Raw genomic sequence first — 23,547 nt, 5'->3', positions numbered from 1 at the left:
CTAATTATCTATTACTCTCATCTCTCTCTCTTAGTCTCTCTAAAAAATTTTGTTATCTCTCGCACTCTCTCACTCTCATCTCTTGGTTTCTCTATGATTTTTGTTCCGGCTCTTGTGTTCATCATCTTCGGGCCTCTGATTCTCTGTAATTTTTATTAACTCTAATTTTGATTTCAATGTTTGTGAATTATTTTTCTGTTATTTTCATTCTGAATTTTCTTTTTTCTATTTTTTCTTAGATTTTAGAAGCTTTGAGGTTAGAGCGTTGTATTCCGTAAGAATCCGATATCTCTAAAGTCCCGCTCGCCGATCGATTTGCAATAAAAATAATAATAATCAGGTTATATTGTTTCAATCTATTATTTTTATAGATTTATTAAATTTATTTTTATTTGTTTATATAATTTGTCAATTTATAGTTAGTGTTAATTTTGAAATTTAATTATGTCAATGAGAAAATATGAATCCGGATATGGAAAACGAAGAAAGAAAAAAAAAATAGAAGAATTAGTGTCATCTCAAATCATTCGCCCAGGGCCCCATATTGTGAAGAGCCGACCCTGACAGAGAGGAAGGAAGAAGATGAAATTTAACTCAGCAAAAAACGCTGGTTCATCCAGCATTTTTCACCTAAAAAGTTTGCTTAGTATAACATCTTTAATGACCACATGTCACCCGTGCTTTTATGCCTAGATTAAAAAAGGCTGAATGATCCAGCTTCTTCTGTTTAAAAAATGCTAGATGGACCAACGTTTTTTTGGACTCATCAATTTGCGAAATAAAGTTTATTTTGAACTGTTTTTAAATAATTTTAATGAAAATAATATTAAATCTAAAACAAAAAAAATTCTTTTCTTTCCACAGGATCTCTCTCTCTCTCTCATGTTACGGGTCTCATTTTTTTTACCCTACCTTCTTCTCCTTTTCCTTCCTCTTCTTTTTTTAAATAAAAAATAAAAAATTCTCTCTCTTTTGTTTTTGGTGCGTCGTTGATGCATGAAGTGGACAAACACGTGCAGGGAGTAGGGGAGGGTTATGCCATGTGGTGGAGTAGTGCATGCTCCTCTACTTTTATTTATAAATAAATCTGTTTTCCACCAAAACTCCCCACTAATAAAATATATAATACAATACATAATGCATATAAATTTAATAACCCTCCATAGCTTATAAGATTATAAATTTAAAATATTATTTTAATAATTGATATGATGCTATTACAATCTAAAATACTAATGTAGTCTTTAACTTATTACAAATTCTATTCTATATATATATATGTGTGTGTGTGTATGTGTTTAAAGAGCAGTTTTGCACTTTAAGTATTGAAATAGATTATATATTATTATCAAATTTTATATTTAGCTTATTAAATCTTGAAGATTGATATTAGTATTAAAATATTTTTTTTCTATTTTTAATTTACAGGGACTTTCTTTACATCATCCTTGATTTGTATTGTTATTACTGTTATTAAACATAATGGCACAATCTTTAAATTCTTATAATTTATAACTTATAACTATTATTTTTTTTTTACAAATTTTACGGTTTCAAATTATCTACCTAATTTATTAAAATAGATTCTATATTATTATAAAATTATGTATTTAATTTATTACATCTTAGGGATTAATATTTTGTTTTTAAAATAATATATATTGACAATATATGAATAAAAATAGTTAAATTACAATATAATTGATTGATATTAAAATTATAACTATAATTTAAAAAATAAAAATGACTATAATTAATAAATAAAAGTTTCAAAACCATGAAATTATTGTGGCGTATCATTTCCAAATTTTAACCTTTTAACCTATTGCGATATTAGTCTAACATGAAAACTTGTTTTATTATTACAAAAATTATCTACAAGTAGTCTTTAACTATAAACACAATTGATCGTGTTACATATTATTATATATTATATCTATTTACAAATATTTATATCAAATGTGGAGAATTAATTTTTTATAGCAGATTTTGCATTTATATTAATATGGTGTATTTGTATTTTATTTTTCTCAATTGATTTCACATTTAATAAATCAAAGTATTTTAAGGGTTTGCTTAGTATCATTATTATTTTCTATTTCTATTTTTGCACAATAAATAAACAACTTATAAAAATGTGTTTATTTATGTTGTGAGTTTTTTGTTTCTGTCGTCAGTTTTCAATTGTTTGTGAAAAAATTTGAAAACCATATTTTATAATTTCTAGTTGTTTTGACAATTTGATAGAAATTGTAATATTTAGAAATAGTTTTTTTGGATTAAATCATTAATTTTATAAACTTGTAAATTAAAATTAAATTAAAAAGATCATATGAATTTAAATATAATTAAAATAAAAATATACATACATTTCAATAATAATAATAATATATCCAATTACAAAATATTTTTTTATTATTTTTCATTTGCCACGTACAATAATTTTTTTATTGTAAAGTGAAATTTGTAAGTATAACAATTAGTAACATAATTATAATAATAATTATTTTTATTATAGTATTTTAGTGTGTATTATTATATAGTTTTCTTATTTTAATCATGTTTTTATGATATCATTTGATTTAAGGACGAAAATGAACATTTTTTAATCAAGTTTTTAATTTGCTTTAGTTTTACAAAATTGGCAAGCAAAAAGAAGAAGAATAGTTTGACATACTGGCCACTTGCCTTCTTGCCATAATTTCCCTGTAAAAATTCTCTTGTTAAAAAGTCTGGAATTGAATTTGATGTTCCTTTTATAAATTCAATTTTGAAGTCAAAAACTGAAAGAATTGCTTGCCATCTTGCAAAAATTTGTTTTGAAACAAGATTTTTTGACGTCTTTTTCAATAATATTTTTTGCACTAGCGCAATTAATTCGGAGTAAAAATTAAATCATCTTGAAACTTTTGAATGCAAAGGACAATTGAAAGCATTTCCTTTTTAATAGTGGAGTAATTAATTTGAGGACCTGACCAGGCTCCTGAGTGGAATCTAACCAAGGTTTCTTTTGAATCAACTCTTTGTTTAAGTATGCCTCCAAATCCTTCATTAGAAGCGTCAGTTTCAACAATCATAAAGGCTTCTGGGTCAGGAAGGCTAAGGCATGGTAAAGTTTTGACAAGAATTTTGATTTTAATAATAATTTGAGTACATTCTTCATTCCAATTCGGAGGATTTTTCTTAAGTCTTTTAAATAATGGCTTGATTAAAGTCCTAAGATTTGGGATAAAGTCTGAGACGTAATTTAAACATCCTAAAAATCTTTGTAATTGATTTTTATTAGTAATTTCATTTGGAAATTTTTCAGCAAACTCTAATGATATTTGTATTGGAGTAATTTGTTTTGATAGATTTGTTGTCCAAGAAATCTAATATTGGTTTGAAATAATTTAATCTTTGGTTTAGAAATAACTAAACCATTTCTCTTAACAATATTATAAAATATGTTAAGGTGTTTGAAGTGTTGACTAATGGATTCTGAGTATACAAGGACATCGTCAATGTATACAATAGTAAAGTTGGTGTAATTATTAAAGATTTCATTCATAATATTTTGAAATTCTGAAGGAGCATTTTTGAGTCCAAAAGGCATCACATTCCATTCGTAGTGTCCAAATAGTACTGTGGATGCAGTTTTATACTTATCTTCTTCAGCAATTTGTATTTGCCAAAATCCTGATTTCATATCAAATTTTGGCTGTATTAAGTCGGTTGAGTAAGTCTCTTTTATTAGGTATTGGATACCTAATCCATTGCAAAGCTTTGTTTAATGGTTTATAATTGATAACAAGTCTTGGGGCACCTCTTTCTATTTCAGCTTGATTCTGAACATAGAAGGCTGCACAACTCCAAGGGGATTTACTTTTTCTAATTAGTTTTTTGTTAAGTAATTCTTGTATTTCTTTTTTACAGTATTCGAGTAATTCTTTATTCATTTGGATTGGTCTAGCTTTGTAGGTATTTTTTCATCATTAAAGTCTTTCGTATAAGGTAATTTGATAGAATGATTTTTCTATCCCAAAAGGCATTTGTTAATTCTGAACAAACATCTTTTTCAAGTTTCTCTTGAAACATTTTAATTTGTCTTTTGATTTCTGGAGTTTGAATTTGTTCTTCAAATTTTTTATGATAAATTTCTCTTGATAAAGATTTAATATGTTTTTGTTTATTTTGGATAAGGTTTATTTTACTTGTTCCTAAATCTTTATGAGTATTAATTTCTTTTTCATGCATTTTGTCAATAAATTCAAACGTAATTTCTTGATTACAGATGGATGTAAAAATTCCCTTTTCATTTACTGTAAAAGGATAAATCATCGTAAAGAAAGGTGTTCCAAGAATAATTTCTTGTTGCATATTTTTGACAAGCACGAAGGTGGTTTTGAGACAAATATTATCTTTACAAATATGAGCATTAGAAATTTTGTATTGTATTTTGAGCGTAGAGTTAGTTGCACTAAACAATTGAACTTTTGTTTTTTTAAAATAACAGGTAGGAATAAGTCCTTCTTGAATACAGTTTAGATCTGCTCCTGTATCAAGTAAGGCACATCCTTCAAGAATAAAATCTTTGTTAATTACAATTTTAACATTAGAATACCATTTGTGAATGTTAACTTTTGATAAATAATTAAGAAATCCTTGATTAATTTGAAAATCATCTTCATCATCTGAAGTGATTTTTTCTTTTCCTTTATTATTAATTTTTTCAACTTTTGAGTTTAAAAGAAGCATTTCTTGTTTAAATTCTTCACCTTGTTCTTTTAACTTTTTTATTTCTTCTTTAGTTTGATTAACTTCTCTTTGTAAATCTTGTACGGTTAAATTTTCTTTTGGTAATTCTTTAGTTTTGAATTTGTTAATTATTTCTTCGAGATTGTATCCTTCATTAATCTTGGGAAGTTTATCTTTTTCTAAATTCCTTTTTAATTTTTGTAAGTACTTATTTTTAATTTCTGGTTCTTGAATATGTTCAATCATTTTTAGAATAACTTCGTTTGTCTTTGAAATAACATTAACAGATTTTGAGCATTTGTTGCATGAACAAAATCCTAAGTCTTCTTGACAAGATTCTTCTGAAGAAGTGTTAAGAGTTTCAGAACTTGAAATAATTTCATTAATAAATTCCTTTTCGGATGAACTGGAATAAGAGGTTTCTGATTTTTCTGAATCGCTATTGATAATTAAGTTTAGCATTTGTCCTTTTAATTTTTTCCCTATGTTAAGTTCTTTTATTTCTGGCTTAACTCTGCAGTCTCTTGCATAATGACCCCTTTTACCACATTTGAAGCATGTTTTTTGATTATTAATTTTTTGAGGTTTATCTTTCTTTTGAGATTTTGAAGTTTCTTCGGTCCTTCTCTTTTTCTTTTTATAATATTTTTTGTCGTAATTTTTGTAATATTTTTTGGATGGTTTATATTTTTTATAATTCTTTTTTAAGTATTTTCTTGAAGGTGCTTGAATCTTTTCATACCCATACTGAGCACAAAAGTCTCCAAGTTCACCTTTATTTTTTCTGAATTCAGATTTCATCTGAGATTGTATCTTAAGTTCATTACAGAGCTTAAGACCTTCATGATTAATAGTACAAACGATTTGACCATAAGTAATTGATTCATAATTCGTTCCTAATGTTTTTTTAACACGATCCCTAACTCTTTGAGCAAAAAGTTTGGTAATCCACTAATAAATTTTTCTTTCCAGAAGCCAGATCTTCCATCTGGTCTTCCCATTACTTTGGCAATAAATGTATCCTTGTACCATTGAAAGTTTGATAATTTTGGACAAGTAAGATTAAGAAGAATAACACTATTCTTCTCATGTTGACTGCTTTGTTCACCTATGAATTGTCTAAAGATTGACCAAATAAGTGCTGAAACAGTATCACTTTCTTGTGTAGCAATTCCATTTTCTTCCTTAACCTTTTTTGATTCGTAAATTTGTCTTTTTTCAAAAGGAGTGAGATAATGATCTCACCATTCTCTAAGAGTTCCAGTAAAACCATGAGTAAGAAGAGAAACTATTTGTTCCTCGGTGGCTTTATGTGAATGTAGTTTGTAGGCAGTTGCTGCCATAGCCATTTGATGTAAAAAGGAATGAAGTTGATGTTCTGTAAGACCATCAATTCTCCATTCATGAATTTCGTTTCCTTGAAAGTTTATTTGTGGAAGCAGATCATTAGATTCTTCTGATAAAAGACTTGGTGGTGTAGGCTTTTTATAATAAGTTCTTTGACTTTGACTTCTCCAGTCTTTGATTTTATTTATGTCAAAAGTTTCTTTCGTAAAATTTGACTCTAAAGCATTTATGGCTTCTTCTTTGGTTATTGTATTGATTTTTAAGTTTGAAGTTTGGCTAACTAATTCGTCAATTCTTTTGATAAGTAATTCATTTTGTTTGTCAAAATTGAAGTTCTTAAGATTATGATCAATTATATTGAATTCAATTGGTTCTTCGATTTTTTCTTTTGATCTACTTGATTCACCTTTTTCGTAAGTGCTATAGGCTTTTATCTCAATAAGATTTTCTAACTGTTCCTCAATTCTTGTTGATTGAGAAGCTATTGATCTTAACATTTGATTTGTATAATTGTTTTGACTAATTAATTAATCAACTTCTCCTTTTCCTTTGGATTCTTTATAAGGTGAGGCTAAGATTTCGTTTCCTTTATAATTAAATTTGATTGAATTTTCTAGAGGGTGTACCGCCTTAATAAAGTAATTATCAGTAGTTTTCCAGTTTTTAACTGGATTTTGAATAACATTAATTGTCTGTCTATCTTTGACAAATTTGAAGAAAGGGATTTCTTCTTTTATTTGATTCATTCTTTCTAACCATTCTTTTCTAATTTTCTCTCTTTCTGTTTGGTCATATTTTTTGAGAAATAATTTTCTATTCTTTGTATTAAGTTCATGATAGTAATCTCTCTCAATTTTTTCCATATTTGGTTTGAATTCTTTATTAATAACCATAACATTTTTTCTTTTTTCGTAAAGATTTTCTCTTTGTTCTTCTGTTAAGATTTGTGATTCTGTTGGGGAATTTGACTCAGGAATTTCTTGATAATAACCTTGAGGTATTTCTGGACCAAAGTCAACTCCTTTAAGCTTAAGGTTCATTTGATTTGGTTCAACATAAGTATAAAGGCTTGAAATACTTTTTCTTCCTAAATCAATTGGTTGTCTAGAAGTTTGTCCTAGACTCTGGCTTCTTGTGAGTAAAGGTTGAAAGTTAATTTTGACGTTTCCTTCGTTATCTTGAATAATTTTTGTGGCAACTGTTTTTTGTATTTCAGGAATAATTTGATGATCTGTTTCGTTTAAATTTGTGAATTCCCACTCTCCCCCAGCCTGAATCTCATTCCCTAGAAGTTTCTTGGGATGAGAGGCAAAGGATTTTCTATTATAATTGGCTTGTAACATAAGAGTTTCTCCTTTCTCACTTGTTTGAAGTGAATTTGGTAATATTGTTGAAGTTGTTGCTTTATAATAAATTTGATAAATAAGTTCAAGATTTGAACTTCTTGAATCCATATTGTAACCTTTAGTTTGAATATCCAATGTTAATAATTTGTATAATGATTCATCATTAAGATTTGTCCTAATATTTGGATAACATTCAAAATAAATTGGACCTTCAGCAATATTGGATTCTAACATTCCTAAAAGAGAGTCATTGAATTCATGATGCCTGGCATCACGAAGAATAATACAAACAGGTTTGTTAAGTCCTGCTCTTGTTAAGGGAAATAATCCTACTTGGACCATTCCTATATGAAGTCTATCATATTTTGACTTAAGAAATGCTAAGTCTTCTAGATTAAAAAGTCTCTTTTGTTGTCTTGCTTCACGGGTTGTTAATGAAATGGATTTGTTGATTATTTTGATAAAGTATTCTTCTTCTTTTTCAATGGATCCTTTATGTTTGATAATTTGACTTTCATGTTTAGTCATTTTCCAAATTTTATTTGAATCTTGACTTGGTAAACTTTTACCATTCCAATTTGATAATCGTTTTTCAATTTTGCCAAGTGATATTTGTAGTTCTTTCTTATCAGATCTTTTGCTTGTCTTAATTCGTTCATTCTTTTATTCTTTTAAGAATTTTCCTTTGTTCATGATACTTTGAACTAGTTTATCCATCTTCTTTTCAAAGTTTTCAAAAGTTTGTATGTTTTAGGTTTTCCTAATCGGGAACGGCACCGGGACCACCCTATACGCTCTCCTAGCTTCGACGGGCTGACCAACGGATTTTCACTGCCTTACCAACGCTTAGCGGAAATCAAAACATGCAAGTTCGGAAAACTTTTAAAAAGATCAATGAATAAAACTGGCTCTGATACCACGTTGCCCAGATCACTCTTAAAACAAGGAAAATTTAAACGATTGGCAAGCAAAAGGACATAAGCATCATAAAGGCTTCTGGGTCAGGAAGACTAAGGCATGGTAAAGTTTTGACAAGAATTTTGATTTTAATAATAATTTGATGATCTGTTTCGTTTAAATTTGTGAATTTTGATTTTCTTATTTTAATCATGTTTTTATGATATCATTTGATTTAAGGACGAAAATGAACATTTTTTAATCAAGTTTTTAATTTGCTTTAGTTTTACAAATATCAAGTAAACATGTTGCTGCTGCTGATTTTTTATTTTTAATTTATGTTTATAGTAAAAGGTTTTGGTTTTTATTTTTGTAATTTTTAATAGTGATATCAAATAAATCATTAGAAATTGGCTTTTGAAACTCAGCTCATTATACAAATGACATGAAGGGGGGAGGGAAGAGATGAAATTTGTTAACAGACCAACTTTTGAAAAGTCAATAAAGGGTTATGTAAAATTCTCATACAAAGATTCATGTTTGTCCATACGAATCGAAAACAACTTTTGAAAGTCAGTGAAGAGAAAACCAACTTTTGGTTACATAAGTCTTGCATGAAGGTTCATGGTACAAAAAAATCTATGCTAAACACAAACCAACTATTGGGTAGAGTACGAGTTACATAAATTTTGTATGGAATTCTATATATATAAAAAATATACATTTAAAGGGAACTTAACTTTTGAAAAGTCGATGAGGTAATGTTGAACCGACTTTCAAAATGTCATGAAGTCTAAGTAAATTTTGTATAAAGATGTTTGTAACAATTGCATGATTTTTGAAAAGTTGATTTATACTAAATTGGTTTTTCCATCATAAACTGACTTTCAAAAGTTGATTTTGAAAAGTCTGATTTGTAGGTTTGGTGCCGCACTAGGGGATCCGAAGGACTTGTTGGTGGCTGAAGTTTCTATGTAATAAAAAAAAAAATAAAAATTATATAAATTGACTTTTGGAGGTTTGGGGAGGTTATCAATTTTCTAGTAGACTATTTTGCTTTAATACATTTCTTAAATAGTTCATCAGCACCGTAGAATTGTGGTTTTAATTAAAAAAATTAATATTTTTGTAAAAAACTCAATTTGTGACACATCAATTGTGTCACACTCTCTCTCCGCTTTCCACTTTTTTCGAAGCGTTCAGCATCTCCGGCAACGTGGAAATGGAGATCAGCTGGGTTTGGTTGGGTTCACCGACGGTCTCTGATAATCCTTGATCTGGGCGGATCGACGGGCGGGGCAATAGATTATCTGCTCGGTAATTTTCAGCAGTCTCCTTGTGATTATTTGATGGAATTCGATCCAACTGGTTAGATGATAGATAAGATAATCTTTTGCCTCTAATCTAAGGTAAATCCATTGTTAAGCTCAAGTCGCAAATGGTGGATCTCTGAGTAGATCCATACACTGCAAACTCCTACATACACTGCCTTTTCTCTGCAATTTTCTCGAAGAAAGATGCAGCGTCGAATTTTCATAGGCATTTGTTTATTTTTTGGCGCATTTGAACTCTTTGGAGTGGCTAGATCCCTGATTGTGTTCATTTTCAATCCATTCTATTTTGATTTTTGCGTCTATTGGCGGTTTGAGTTAAATCAAAACCCTATATCTTTGAGTTTCGGTGATAACGTGGAACTCATATTGCAGTGGATATAGAATCTAATACCTTAATGTTGTAATGTAGTATAATGTTTTTCCTTTTATTTTTTTCTCCATTCGCAGTTTGTCTTCATTTCATTTGATGAGACAGAGGATGCCCTCCTTCGCGACCAATCGCTTCACAAATCACTAAACGCAGAAAAGTAGCAATAGTAGTATCCTGTACTGAGGCGATGCCATCACCGCAGTTGGCAAGTATGTCCCGAGGATTCTCATTCTTTGGAGCTGGGGGTTCAAACAAGGTCCTTATTGGTCCAAAAAATGAGCTTGTGCCATCGTTGAAATTACAAACGGATAAAGATGCGTATAGACCTGGTGATTCTGTTAATGTAACTATTGAGATTGCTATCCCGGACCTGACTTCCCATGGGGAGGGTGCAGATAATGCCTTATGTTCGTTTCTGATTGAAAGGCTTGCGTTTGAGATGAAAGGGATCGAGAAGTTGGATACTCAATGGTTTGCCACGCAGAAGCTGTTACCTGGATCAAAGCAACGAAGAGGTTTGCAATGACCGTTTCTAGTTGTGATTTGTGTCTCAGTACATTATGTCATGAAAAAAAAAAAAAAGATGAACTGATAAGTGCATTAGTGAGGACTTGACAGAAAATACTTTTTAAAAAACCATATGTGAATTGACATAAATTTTAAATGAGTCTTATAAATGAGCCACTTAATGAGGCCATAAATGAGTCAAATTTTGAGCCTATTTGCAAACAAGTACACGAATTAATGAGTTAGCCTATTAAACATCCTTATTTGTTGATCTTACAAACAACCTGACAACGAGCTAATTAAAGGATCCAACTTGCCATTGCCAACCAGTGATCTAGTTAAATGATCCAACTTGCGAGCTTCGTGAACTGACTATGATGTAGCTTGAGCTCTGCCTGTCTAGCTTGTGAACTTCTAATTGAAGGTCAAGCCTGGCTCATTTGTTTTAGCTGGTGGATTTTTTTTTTTTTTTTTCTAACTCATCATTTAGCCTACTCTTGCATGCCTATTTGACTGATGAGAAATTTGAGGATGCTTCATTGTAATTATGTTTTCTTTTTAATAAACTTATTATTATTTAAAAAAATTGAGGAAGCTTATAAGACATAGGATTTGGATTATATGTTCTACAGTGCTTTGGTATCCAAAAAATGGATAGACATTCTCATATGAACCAATGTTTGTTTTGGGGTTGCCTAAAGGGAGTTTTTTTTTTTTTTTTTGAATAATTGCTACATTTTACATGATACTCGTATCTTTAGTGCAGCTTTCGCAAAAAAAAAAATGAAGCAAAGTTAGAATATGATTCTGAGTCGTGTGCTATTTTAATTTATTCTGGGAACTGCTATCCTCACACTATTATGTGCTGCATCCACTCAACAACATGAGAGCAACCTTGGGTGGATGAGGCAAAATAAAGTATATTAGGTTTATGTCTAGGCCTGCTTTTTTTTCCCCAGAAAATGGGAAGATAATGTCAAATAATTCAAGTCGTTTTTGGCTCAATAGCTTGTGTTGGATTGAGGTTTTCCAGATTTTGATAATGAATATTCTGTCTTTCAAGCTTTTCCTGTCTTTCCTTTTCCTACAGTTCCTAAGCAACCAGATGCATCAGATGGATTCTTGAAAACTATAAGCTGTTATCGTTGATAAATACATTTTGGGTGTTCAATTATGAGAAATTTTGGTTTTGTTGCTTGTCATGGATACAAGTGCACGGAATAAATGGTGAGTGGGTGGCACTCCCATTTAATCTCCTCCATTTTGAGGTAAACAAATTTAGGACATTGATAAATTACAGTCAGTCAAACCAATTGGGGTGAAAAGATTCTTTGTTCAATGAGATGACAGTTTTCTGATTAATTTATTTAGTATGTGAAATTCCTTGAGGGAAGCATGGGACTTGTATGTGGTGGCTAAATGGCACTGCGGTTGCTACATGGTGATGTATTACTTGCTAGTGTGAGATACTTTAGTGGTTGTCCAGTTTTCGATTGACAAACTGCTTTTAAAACATGTTGCAATGAAAACAGAACTGGCTGTAGTTTCACCGGAAAAAAAACACTGGCCTCTAATTTCAACGAACAATATTTTGCAACTAATGTAACCTTTGATTTTTAGTTTACAATATGCTATATGGAATTACTAACTTTAATTAACGGTGAGACAAAGGGAAATAGTCCTCACGCACAGAATTGTAGCTACATGCCTATATCCTCCATCGATAAAATTGTGGGAAGAAAAAACAAAATATTTGGTTTAAAAATGCATTCTATTAGTGCCGCTTGTGAGATGGGCTACCCTTTTGTTGGCCGAGAAAGACTTGTAAGGAATGGTTCCTCCATGTAAGATTTGAAACTCACCAATCACAAGATACCGCATTAGCGTTTATACTCATACAAGTTAGGTATGGTGGTATGGGTCCCAATATTGTGGGGGACACATCACTTGTGAGTCTAAATATTAATATAACAACTTGTAATTGGTTCTAAATCTTACGTGGAGAAACTGTTCCTTACAAGTATTTCTCTTTGTTGGCCACTGCTGTCAGTTGTTTGAAAACTATTTATGTTTGCAGAATCTATTTAAGGCAACAAAGCAAAATCTTCCTGCTAACATCTAACAAAAAGTGCCATACGTCGTATTTTCAAATTACATAAACCTTGTCAAGATTGTTTCTTGTATCATTGTGTGCAAATTGCATTGTACGCTTTGATGTATATCCTGCAGTCCTGCTTTCCGGTAATATTTGTTGAAGTTAGATGATGGGCTTTCAAGTCAGTTGTGTGAGGAACTATCTCCTAGTCAATAAGCAGTGTTTGGTTTACATTTAAATAATTACTTATTTCAAAAAGTACTTTTTCAAACTACTTTTTTTTAAGGAAGATAAGTATTTTCTGTAAAAATATTTCTCTGAAAAAGTACCTGTCTGAAAAAGTACTTAGAAGTAATCCCAGACTTTTTTTTAGATAAGTACTTTTTCCAGAAAAGTACTTTTCGATATGTGGTTCCAAACTATCCCTGCAATTTAATTGTATTTTGATCTAGTTGTCATTTGATACACTTTTGCATGGAAAACTACTAATAGGTTAGTTCAGATTTATAACTTGTTTGGTGCATTTGTCTCGTTTGTAGACTTTTTCTTGAACAGTCTTTTATGAGTGCGCTTTGAATTTAGAATCCTTTCAGTCCCTGTAGTAAAATTAAAGAGCACTTCAGGTCTTATTTTGGTTGTATAAGTTGTTAGCTGAACACAAATTAGGTGAGAACTTAAGTGTATAAAATGTTTTAAAAATTTATTATTCTTTTGTTAACTTTTCAGGTGAACATGTTTTCATGGACTACTCAGCTCCGTGTATAGTTTCAAATCAGATTGTATCCTCTGGAGCCTCTAAGACATGTAAGCCCCTTTTTTCATCCATTGTATCTTGTCATTATCTTATTGCATGTTAAGTGTAGATTCTTTAAAATGTTGAAAGCTTTCTTCTTGATGGTTTTGATTTTTATCTCTGCCTCCTTCCCCTCATTCCAGAATGTTTTTGGATTGCAGATTGTGCGTAACAAGTGTGATATGCATATCCTGAAATTGGTTATGTAGTTCATGCTATTGATGCGCGGTCTCTATAAACCGGTTTCAAATAATTTAGTGTTGATGGATGCTTGGTGCCTTGCTGGAATGTCACCTAGAATACAGAAAATTCCAAATTAGAATGGGATTGTGATATGACACAAGCTCTAAAATGTGTTACACTAGGGGTATGCTTATATAGATTTATGTAACACAAAAAATGTGTGATTGCACTTTTATGTTTAAGAGATCGTGCTGAGATGTTTCTAAAATTACAAAGAGATTTCTTTGGTGAAATAGATTGATGATGACTGAAAAGAAATACTAATGCTCCACTATTTTTTTTTCCTTTTTTTCCCCCTTAGTTTGCTTTGTGCTCTACATTTATTGTCATATGGAAAATACTGAATCAGAACTTCAGATTGCTGTTTAATGCCATTTTTTGGAATGCTCATGCAGATTTGTGATTCTCTAGGATATTAGCTATTTCTGGTAACTATTATGGCCTGTTTTTAAAAAGAAATTGGTTGTTTAGAATCCTTTCAGTCTGAGAATTAAGGCTCTAAATTGAGGGATGATTTTGGAGAATATTGTGAATCACGGCAATTACGGGAAATTCATTTGTAGATTGAATTTATTCTTAGAGATGTGGACATGTGGAATGTGACCAAACTCAGACTTCAGAAAAAAATGTGCTGGAGGAGTGCATCTGAGATTAGCCATACTTGATGTTTCAATTATTGCAACAAACATGGATTATGATGGAATATTTTTCAATTATTCCTTAGATGGCATTGAAGATGTTCCCCATTTGTGAGCGACTCCTTCTGTTGATGGAAGGGATTCCTATATTTGAATATAAAGGAATTACTAGAAAAGGTAGTACTGATCAGGCTTGGGAGCACAAGCAGGATTTGTGTCTTATTGGCTATTGGGGATGATATTTTGGCAGGTCTATTGATTGAGATCAATTGCTTTCCTCCGATGTGTTGACATTCCCTTTTTCATTCTATTTATTGACATGGGAAGGAGTGAAGAAAATTAAAACTACAATCAAATATCAGTAACTAATCTCTCTCTCCCCCCATTTCTTCCTTCTTTTAAGAATACTCTTCCTTTTTTTAGAATATAGGGGAGGAAAAAGAAAGAATAAAAGTGAATTCAACCTTAGGCAGGTTCAGGCTCAAATTGAATTAATAATAAAGGGATAATGGGATCTCAGTCCTGTCCTCCCATGGAGTGAGGTTAGTTTTAAGGATCTTGCTCATCAATATGTCATGGTTAACATGGGCATGTGGTTGTTTGGTAGGATGGTAGTAAGACTAAGGTGGAAAAAGTTCAAAGAGAAAAAAACTAATTTAAAGTGTTTATAAAATTACGATGGGAGATGTTTTAGAAGGGCCTTTTTTCCCCCTTAATATTTTCTCTTACTTCAGTTTGAAAACTTCTTGACCTTCTTTAGATTGTGTTTTCTTTCCTCTCTTTCTTAATAAACTTTCTTTTGCCTTAAAACAATTGTATCACGTTATCCTGTGCTGCATTATTTTCCAGATTTTGGAGAGTGTGAGTGCAGCTCCCCCCCCCCCCTCCCCCGGCCGCCCAAAACACACACACACACACACACACACACACTTGCATGGGGATAAGGTTCAGACTCATAAGGTTGTGGATTTTGAATAATTTTAGGATATTTTTTGGGGGTAAAATTATAGCTACACAAATGTGTGTTTGTATTTCATTATTGAATATGATGGTGAACAGTTTTTTTTTTTTCCAGATTTTCATGATATTATTTTGGAATTTTCATTACCTAGTGGATGATTCTTTTGGGTGGCCTTCAGTACTTTGGTGATTCAAATGGATTGTGGTGATCCTAGCTCACATGGTGTTTCTCCTCTGGGGTGACCAAACACAGTGATTATTCCTGGTTCTCCATGATTAATTTTGGTTGGCATACTGCCATGCTGTGGGAATCTTGGACTGCTGGCTCTGTAATAACAGAAGCCTAGAACTGCATGTAGAAGTTGTAAACATAGTAAGAAGAAGTGTTGGAATGGGAACAACACTTTCTTTTGGCATGAAAGTTGGTGCAGTTCATCTCCTTTGAGTTCCCAATTTCTGGCAATTTTAAATCTTGCTTGCAGCAAAGATGCTTTGGTGAGTATGTAAGTGAATCACTCTGTTAATGGGGCAGCTCGGATTATCCCCTTTTAGAAATGCCCATGATTGGAAGGTGGAATCTTTTGCTGTTTTTCATGGCTGCCTTTATAGAAATGCCCAATTAGACCTATCTGGTCGTGCCTCTATAGAAGGTCAATAAAAAATGGCTACTTCACAGTCATAACCTTCTAGTAACAACTTGAACCACCTTTTGAGGTTAGATCTGATTTCCCTGGAAAAGCCATTTGGAAAACTTGTCGGCCAACCAAAGTTGTTGTTGATGTTTTTTTTGTTTTTTTGTTTTTGTTTTCTTGTTTTCCTCGCTTGGGAGGTAACTTTGGGGAGGATTCTCACTCAATAGCTTTCAGAGGAGGGGTTTTTCACCTTAGTCACTAGATGCATACTTTGCAAAGAAGATGCTGAAGCTATGGGGCTCTTGCTGTTCTGCTGCCCCTGAACCACAATTTTTTGGGATCTGGCCACTGCTTTTTCGGGACAGCTCTGGGTCATTGTTGAATCTGTGGGAAAGGAATTCTGGTCTTGGAAGGGTATCTCTACTAATAGAGAAAGGAAAAGATCCTTGTCTTTGACTTCTCTTACTATTTTCTGGGTTACGCGGACAGAGAAATGCTCGAGCCTTTGAAGGAGCATTTACTCCTCTCACAATCGTTGAGGATAGATGGCTTTTTTACTCTTTCAAGCTGGTCCAGTGAGCAGCACATTCTGGACACTCATTTCATTTTTGATCTCTTGGATACACAGACACTGCTGACCTATCTTTTTGTTTTCTCTTTCTTTTCTTGTTTGTACATGGGTGACACCCACTTGGTGCCTTTTTAATGAAATTTCTCTTTGCTGATAATAAAGTGCAAGTTTTATCTACATAAAGTGCAAGTTTTATCTACATGAGTTTGGAAATTAGTCTCAAATAAATATTGGAATATATGCGGATATGTTTATACACTAGAAATCAACGGTGATCCAGGGGACTATATGAGAAAAGAGCATGTGTAGTTTGTTTATGGATCCTTATGCGATCCATTTACACCAAGTTATTAGTATACATATTATCAATAACCCCAAAGTAGTTACATATCAAAATAAAACCCCAAATAACTAAAATATTCGATACAGACCTAAATTAACTAAAATACTCAAATTTCTCAAACACAGACAAATCCTAATTTCTATATCTATGAGTAGGATCACCTAGAATTATATGTCGGCAGTACTCCCATCAAACTACCCTGGTTTAAAATTACTCAACCTTGAGTTTTGAAATGGCATAGTAGCCATAACTTGAAAGAATATTAACCAAGCAGCAAAAGGAAGAAATGGTATGAATTGTATTGCATCCTCAATCACCATAGGAAGGTAGCAAATGGGTCATTAAACTGACAATTCTTTACTAGAAACCTTCAAATCGTCCATATTGGGGTTCTGTTGTGACAACTGAGAACACTAATGATAATAGCATAAGAGTGTGAAGTAGAGAAGTACTAGTTGATTTAGCGAAGTCATTGACAAGCATAGAAGGCTCCAAGATAAAATAACAAGTCATAAAAAAAGAAATTAATATAAAAATGACAAGTCATAAAAAAAAAAATTAATTCAATGTGCAAATTTAGTTGCAAATCAAGTAAATATGCAGTTGGTCCATATTCAAGAATGACAGGAAAAGTTTCACTGGATTTGGCTAAAGAACAATTAGAGGGATGGAGAAGAAGTCGTCTTAAGGAGATTCTTACCATCAGGTTCAATAATCAAGGAATTCAAAAATTCTAGGGCAAGCAATTAAGGTTTGTTCACTGGGGAGCGAGTAATTGTATTTCAAACATTGAGTCATTGACATGCATCTTTGTAGTTGACAAGGTGTCTTGAATTTCATTGCAAGTCTCAACAACTAAGTATTTCATTGCAAATCTCAACAACTAAGTTTGGGAACATGCCCAGGTGCCTAGAATGAGCATTCACTGTGTATAGGGTTGCTAAAGACAAGTCTAAGAACTCATCCTAACAAGAAGACTCATGACTTGTGTCCCTCGAAGAGTCAGGAAGTTGTGCACTAACAGCATGCAAATTATTAATGTAATTGTGGTACTTGATTATGCAATAATTCATGTGAGAACCTAAACAATGGTGCTCTTATATTTGATAAATTGACTCCTCTCCTGAATATTTTGGACAAGATCAAGGGTACTTTTTACCACTCAGAACTTGCTCTAGGTTGATGAAACTCAATATGAGAGGTAATGTTCTTGTGTTCTCATCTATATCACACCTAAACATGAGATTATTAAATTTAGCAAAATGTTTCGACACACTAGAAGACAATTGTTTAATGGTATAGTTGGTCTTTTAACTCTCTGATAACAAGGGGGAATGTGCTTCTCTATCAAAAGTTGTTTTTATTTTAGCCCAGGTGATAATAGGTGGTGGTCTAAAATACCCCTTCACGTCTTTTTTGCTAATATTCTTTAGCCAATCCAACAAATCTAGATTTATCAAAGTGGATGCACTGGCAGAAGAGCTCGCTAAGACACAAGCTAACTAACCTATCAAAGAAATAGTAAGGTTTTGCATAACCATCAAAACCAGAGGGGTACCTATGCATGCCTACTAAGGAACTGGCTGCTGTGTATTGCATTTGAATAGCCATCAAAACCATCAAAATTGTGCTCTGGTCAAAATTTCCAGGCTGGGCTACTGCATATGGGTAAACAGGTGGGTTGGGTATGGGTATTGGGCATTACCAATTTAGGTTAATTGGATATGGTAACTGAGTCTGTTTAGAGAATAAAGTGGCTGGGAACTTGAGGAGCTGCAATTGTAAGTTGTTTGAGGCTTCATGAGTCAGAAACTATTGGTAGTCTCTCTCATGCATAAACCAGCTCTCTCTGACAAATAGACCTGAAATTGAAGGAGAAGATTAGGGCTGGGATGATAGGAGATTGATGAGGTTCCAATGATGAAACAAAATTCAGGCAGGGTCCCAAGAAATTCCTGGCAAAGTTCTGACAAAGAAACTTCTTTCATGCAACAAATTTCTAAACAACTGAACCCGATTTTTCTCTTCCCCTAAACCCCCACCCCCCTTTTTTTTTTCTTGCTGTAACCTTCTCCTTAAAAACTGGCAGCAATGCTTTTTTTTTCCCTTCCCTACTTCAGTTATTCTGTCTTCCCCTGTCACAGCAAGTTCAGCAACAATGACTTACACCTTTTTTCTTCTTTTGTGGAATTGAACTTCAGGTTGAAGGGCCTCTAGCTTTGGATTGAAGGGGCTCTATATGTGGGAGTCTGTTGGCTAGATGTTGCAGAAGGCAGCTATTGAATGGTTTGGATGAAGATGATTGCATTTCTGATGGAGAAGGATTGGGATTTGCCCTATCACGAACTGATGTAGGACAAGAAGGTAAGATAGAACAGAGAGAGAGCAAAGAAAGGGAGGAAGAAGTAAGAAGAAGACAAGTGAGAGAGAGATAAGAGAGTCAGCTTTGATGTAGAGATAAAAGTTAGTGGGGCAAATACAATTAATCTTTCAAAATTCCATTCCTTACATCCATAATCTTATGCATACAGGCAAATAACAAATCCGAATTGTACAAAAAATCAACACTACAAAACAACCCAAACAAATAGAAAATTATAACTAACACTGAACTAATTAAATACCAAAATAAGATCTGAAAGAACTAAATATCCAAAGTAACCCTAGATAAATTGAAATTCCTTAAATATCAAAATTCCCTAACAAAGGCAAATCCCTAATTTCTAAATGCTTGAATAGAATACGATGGCCTAGAATTTATCCATAGGTGACCCTCTATGAATATCAAATTTCTCAAACAAAGACAAATCCTTATTTCTAAAATTTTTGAGTAGAACATTATTGCATAAAAATTATCCATAAGCGACCATATTCTAGTATTCTATTCTAAGATTTTGAAATTTTGGATTTGTCTTTGTTTAGAAAATTTGCTATGTTAGGAATTTTTGTTAATTTCCAATCATAATAGGTGTACTTCAAGGATTTGCTTTGAGCCCTTATATTTTACCACCAGTGGTGGATGAACTTACTAGGAGTATCCAAAATGAGTTTCCATGGTGTGTGTTGTTTGTAGATGATATTGTCTTGATAATCTAAGATAGAATCATGGAGAGAAGCTTTAGATCTAGAGGTTTTAGGATAAGTAGACAGAAGACATAACATATGAAATGTAATATAAGTCACAGTAGGTTGATTATTAGAGAAATAATTAAAATTGGTGGCCAATAAATTAATAGTACTAGCAGATTTCACTATCTTGAATCTATCATGCAAGCTGAAGGAGAAATTGAAGAAGATGTAATACATAGAGTTAAAGTAGGTTGGGTAAAATGGAGAAGTTCTTTAGGCTTGCTATGTGATTGTAGAATACCCTTAAAATTAAAAGGAAAATTTTATCGGATGATTGTAAGACCGGCTATGCTATATGGATTAGAATGTTGTGCAACTAAGAAACAACATATTCAAAGAGTAAAAGTCTCTGAAATGAGAATGCTAAGATGGACAAGTGTTGTAATGTTAAAAGATAAGTTAAGGAACGAACATATTTGAGGTAAGTTAGGTGTAGCTCTTGTAGAAGTAGCTTGGGCATCTACAATGTAGGCCAAATGGTGCATCAGTGAGGGGGAATGAGCTAGTTTGTGTTTGGGGCAATTGAAGGGGTAGAGATAAACCTAAAATAACTTGGAATGAGATAGTAAGGATTTAATAGCCCTAAAATTATCGGAAGAAATTGCCCATGATTGTGTAAATCGGCAAAAATGGATTCATGTAATTAACCTCACCTAGTGGGACTTAAGGCTTGGTTTATTGTTTAGGAATTTTAGTTAATTTAAGGCTTTAGATATTTTTGTATTTTTGGGGTTTTATTTTGATATTTGGTTATTTTTTGGTTATCTTATAATTATATATTTTTTGGCAAAAGACACTCGCCTCCCTTGAGGTTTGTTAAAAAGATAGGGACCTCCCATGAGGTTTGTCAAAAAGATACAAGCCTCCCCTCTAAAGACATGTCTTTTTGCAAAATACGAGGGGTAGTTTGTGTCTTTTTGGCAAACCTCAGGGGAGGTCCCTGAGATTTTGAAACCTCAGGTCTAACCTCAGGGGAGGTAATTGTCTTTCACCCTAATTTTTTTAATTCAGTTAGGATTGCTTTATAATTTTTATTATTTTATATTTTATATATTTTTTTTCTATCAATATAGTCTTATGGATGCAAGAAAATGGAATTTTGGATAATTAATTGAATCTGCCCTACTCCTTTATTTCTATTTTAGCTCTCTTTATAAATATAGTCTTATGGAGGTAAGAAATGGAATATTTGGATGATTAATTGATTTGCCTAACTTTTTTATTTCTATTTCAGCTCTCTCTCTTAGGATAGATTCTCTCTTTGTCTTTCTCATGATTCCTTCTTCTCCTTTCTCTTCTCTCTCATTCCTTTGTTACTTCGTCCATTTCCCTATCTTCTTTCTTTGTTCTTTGCCTTTCTCTACATTTAAAGCTCTCAATCTATGTATAGATGTCTCTCACTCCACCTCTTTCTTATGTCATCTGTGTCTCATTCTTATACTTCTTTCTCTTCTTCTTTGCTTTCTCCCTTTATTCTCCTCCTCTCTTCTCTTTTGATTATATCTTCTCCCATTTTCTCATTATTATCTTCTATTCTCCCTTTCCCATCGTGCATCGGTTGTGTATTTGGGGGGAGCGACACTCTCGGATCTTTAGTGGGTGGATAATGTCTTATAATCTAGTTTGGAGTGGGAATTTTTTAGGCATCACTTTGATGCTCTTCATTTGGATTGTTTAGAGGAGTCAAGCTTGTTGATATTCAATGAGATGGGAGGGCATTTCTACATTAGGAGGTGGCAACACTCTAATGCTTTTCCCTTGGATTGTTTATGGGAGTGTGGCTTGGTGATATGCAATGAGATTTGGAGGGTTTCTACATTAGTAGTTTAATTGTTCTCTTTAATTTTTTGTTAGGATTCCTTGATGTCAAGTATTGAATTTTTTTACCTTAATACAATTCCTTCTTTTATCCCTTTTTCTTTTGTTGGAAGTGCCAAGGGGAAACAACTTAGGCACAAAATTTTCCCCAATTACTGTCTTGGGGTAACTTAATTTAATCCTCAATGATGAGATGCACAGTTGAATGGATCTATTAGTTGGTTTGATTTGGGATTTCGACCATATAGGGTCATGAGGCACAACTGAACAGGGAGATCACATTGATCCGAATTGTGGGGTCATAACCCCATACTAAATGCCGTTGCTGCCTTGGAGTTTAGATATTAGTTCTAAACATAATCATATTGTTGATTTTTATTTTTTGGAAGTTTGGTTTTGTGGAAGTGGACCATTCCAGATTGTGTTAGTTTAAAAGTACAAATGTGAGTCCATAACTACCACTTGGTACACTATTCTTACTTGCATTCATTGGTAAGAGTTTTGAGTGAATTTAGAATGTCTTGGGCCATGCTGAACTCTGTTTGAGATGCAATAGAGTGCGCTTGAAAAGATTTTATTTTTATTATGGAGATGGGGGAAGAATCAATAGTTAGTCTGATTTTTTTGCTGGCTAATATGATGACCTTTTGGGCATCAAATTGTAATTATTTGGAAGGGCTTCTAGTAGTTAATTTTCAAAGAGCATGGACCTCTGCATTCTAGATCCTTTGCCACCTAGTTTTTTTTTTTTAAAGAAAATTTGTTATTAGTGGAAAAGAGATAGACATCCACATAAAATAATATGACCTAATAAAGCGTTGTCACCGGACATTTGTGTCCTTTTTTGAGGAGTGCCGAGACATGTGCTTATTTGTTTCTTGATTGCCCTTTCACAATGGCTATTTGGAATAAATTGTTGAGTACATTTGGTGAGAATTGGGATTGCCCCTCTACATTGAAGGCGTTTTGTACCATTGTTTGGAGGTTTTGGTAAAGGACATGATAGGAAAGCTTTATGGCGATGCAATGTTATGGTTGATATTTGGTGTTTTTGGTTGAAGAGGAATGCTAGAATGTTCAAAGGTGTGGCTTTAGAGTAGAATGATGTATCTTTTGCCGTGTTTTTTTTTTGATCAATAAAAAGAAAATATATTATTATTTTAAGGCATCAAGGGGATGCCAACCCATGGTACAAAACATCACCCACCCTATAGAGTGCCGCAAACATCAAGGATTACAAAATGATCATTAACAGTGTTCCCACTAAAAGCTCCAGCCTGGAGATAGCAGTATTACATTGGGCTTTGCAGGTTTGAAGCCGAGTACATGAGTCTTTGAAAGCTCCTTTATTTCTCTCTTTCCAAGCCCACCAAAAGATGGCTCGCTTGACGGATGAGGTTCAAAACCTTTCGCTTCTCCTTTGTGGCTTTGATGCCTTTCCAAGCCCAAATCTTCCCTCTAACCAAATTTGCCATAACCCACTGCTGCTCAGACAAGGAAAGCGCCAAATTCCACACGTTCCTTGTCTAGGATTAGTGGAGAAACAGTAAGGTTGTCGCCATGTGAGTTGGATGTCACGGGTTCGAGGCGTGGAAACAGCCTCTTGCAAAAATGCAAGGTAAGGCTGCGTACTATAGATCCATTGTGGTCCGCCCCTTCCCCGGACCCCGCATATGCGGGAGCTTTGTGCACCGGGCTGCCCTTTTTATAAAGAGAAAATACCAATTTTCTGCAGATCGTCGAGGGTTAAAATATTTCCATGTATGGACTCCCAAGAAAAAAAGGCA

At 32.9% G+C, this 23,547-nt stretch overlaps 1 protein-coding gene across 2 annotated transcripts in view; it reads left to right on the top strand.

Annotated features, from left to right (window-relative positions):
• The first annotated feature begins 9,358 nt into the window (after window positions 1–9,358).
• Window positions 9,359–23,547, top strand: part of LOC131154126 (uncharacterized) — a 71,835-nt gene continuing 57,646 nt past the window's right edge. The window contains exons 1-3 of one of the 2 annotated variants that reach the window (XM_058106662.1): window positions 9,359–9,644; window positions 10,109–10,546; window positions 13,360–13,437. In XM_058106662.1, coding sequence (XP_057962645.1) covers window positions 10,219–10,546; window positions 13,360–13,437 — 406 coding nt within the window. In that variant the 5' untranslated portion in view covers window positions 9,359–9,644; window positions 10,109–10,218. Of the gene's footprint in view, window positions 9,737–10,108; window positions 10,547–13,359; window positions 13,438–23,547 lie in introns of both variants that reach the window. The other variant, XM_058106661.1, reaches the window with a different exon arrangement.

The sequence above is a fragment of the Malania oleifera genome, chromosome 4 (genome assembly GCF_029873635.1).
Source record: "Malania oleifera isolate guangnan ecotype guangnan chromosome 4, ASM2987363v1, whole genome shotgun sequence".
In the NCBI taxonomy this organism is placed as follows: Eukaryota; Viridiplantae; Streptophyta; class Magnoliopsida; order Santalales; family Ximeniaceae; genus Malania; species Malania oleifera.
This window is presented reverse-complemented; position numbering and strand designations above follow the sequence as displayed.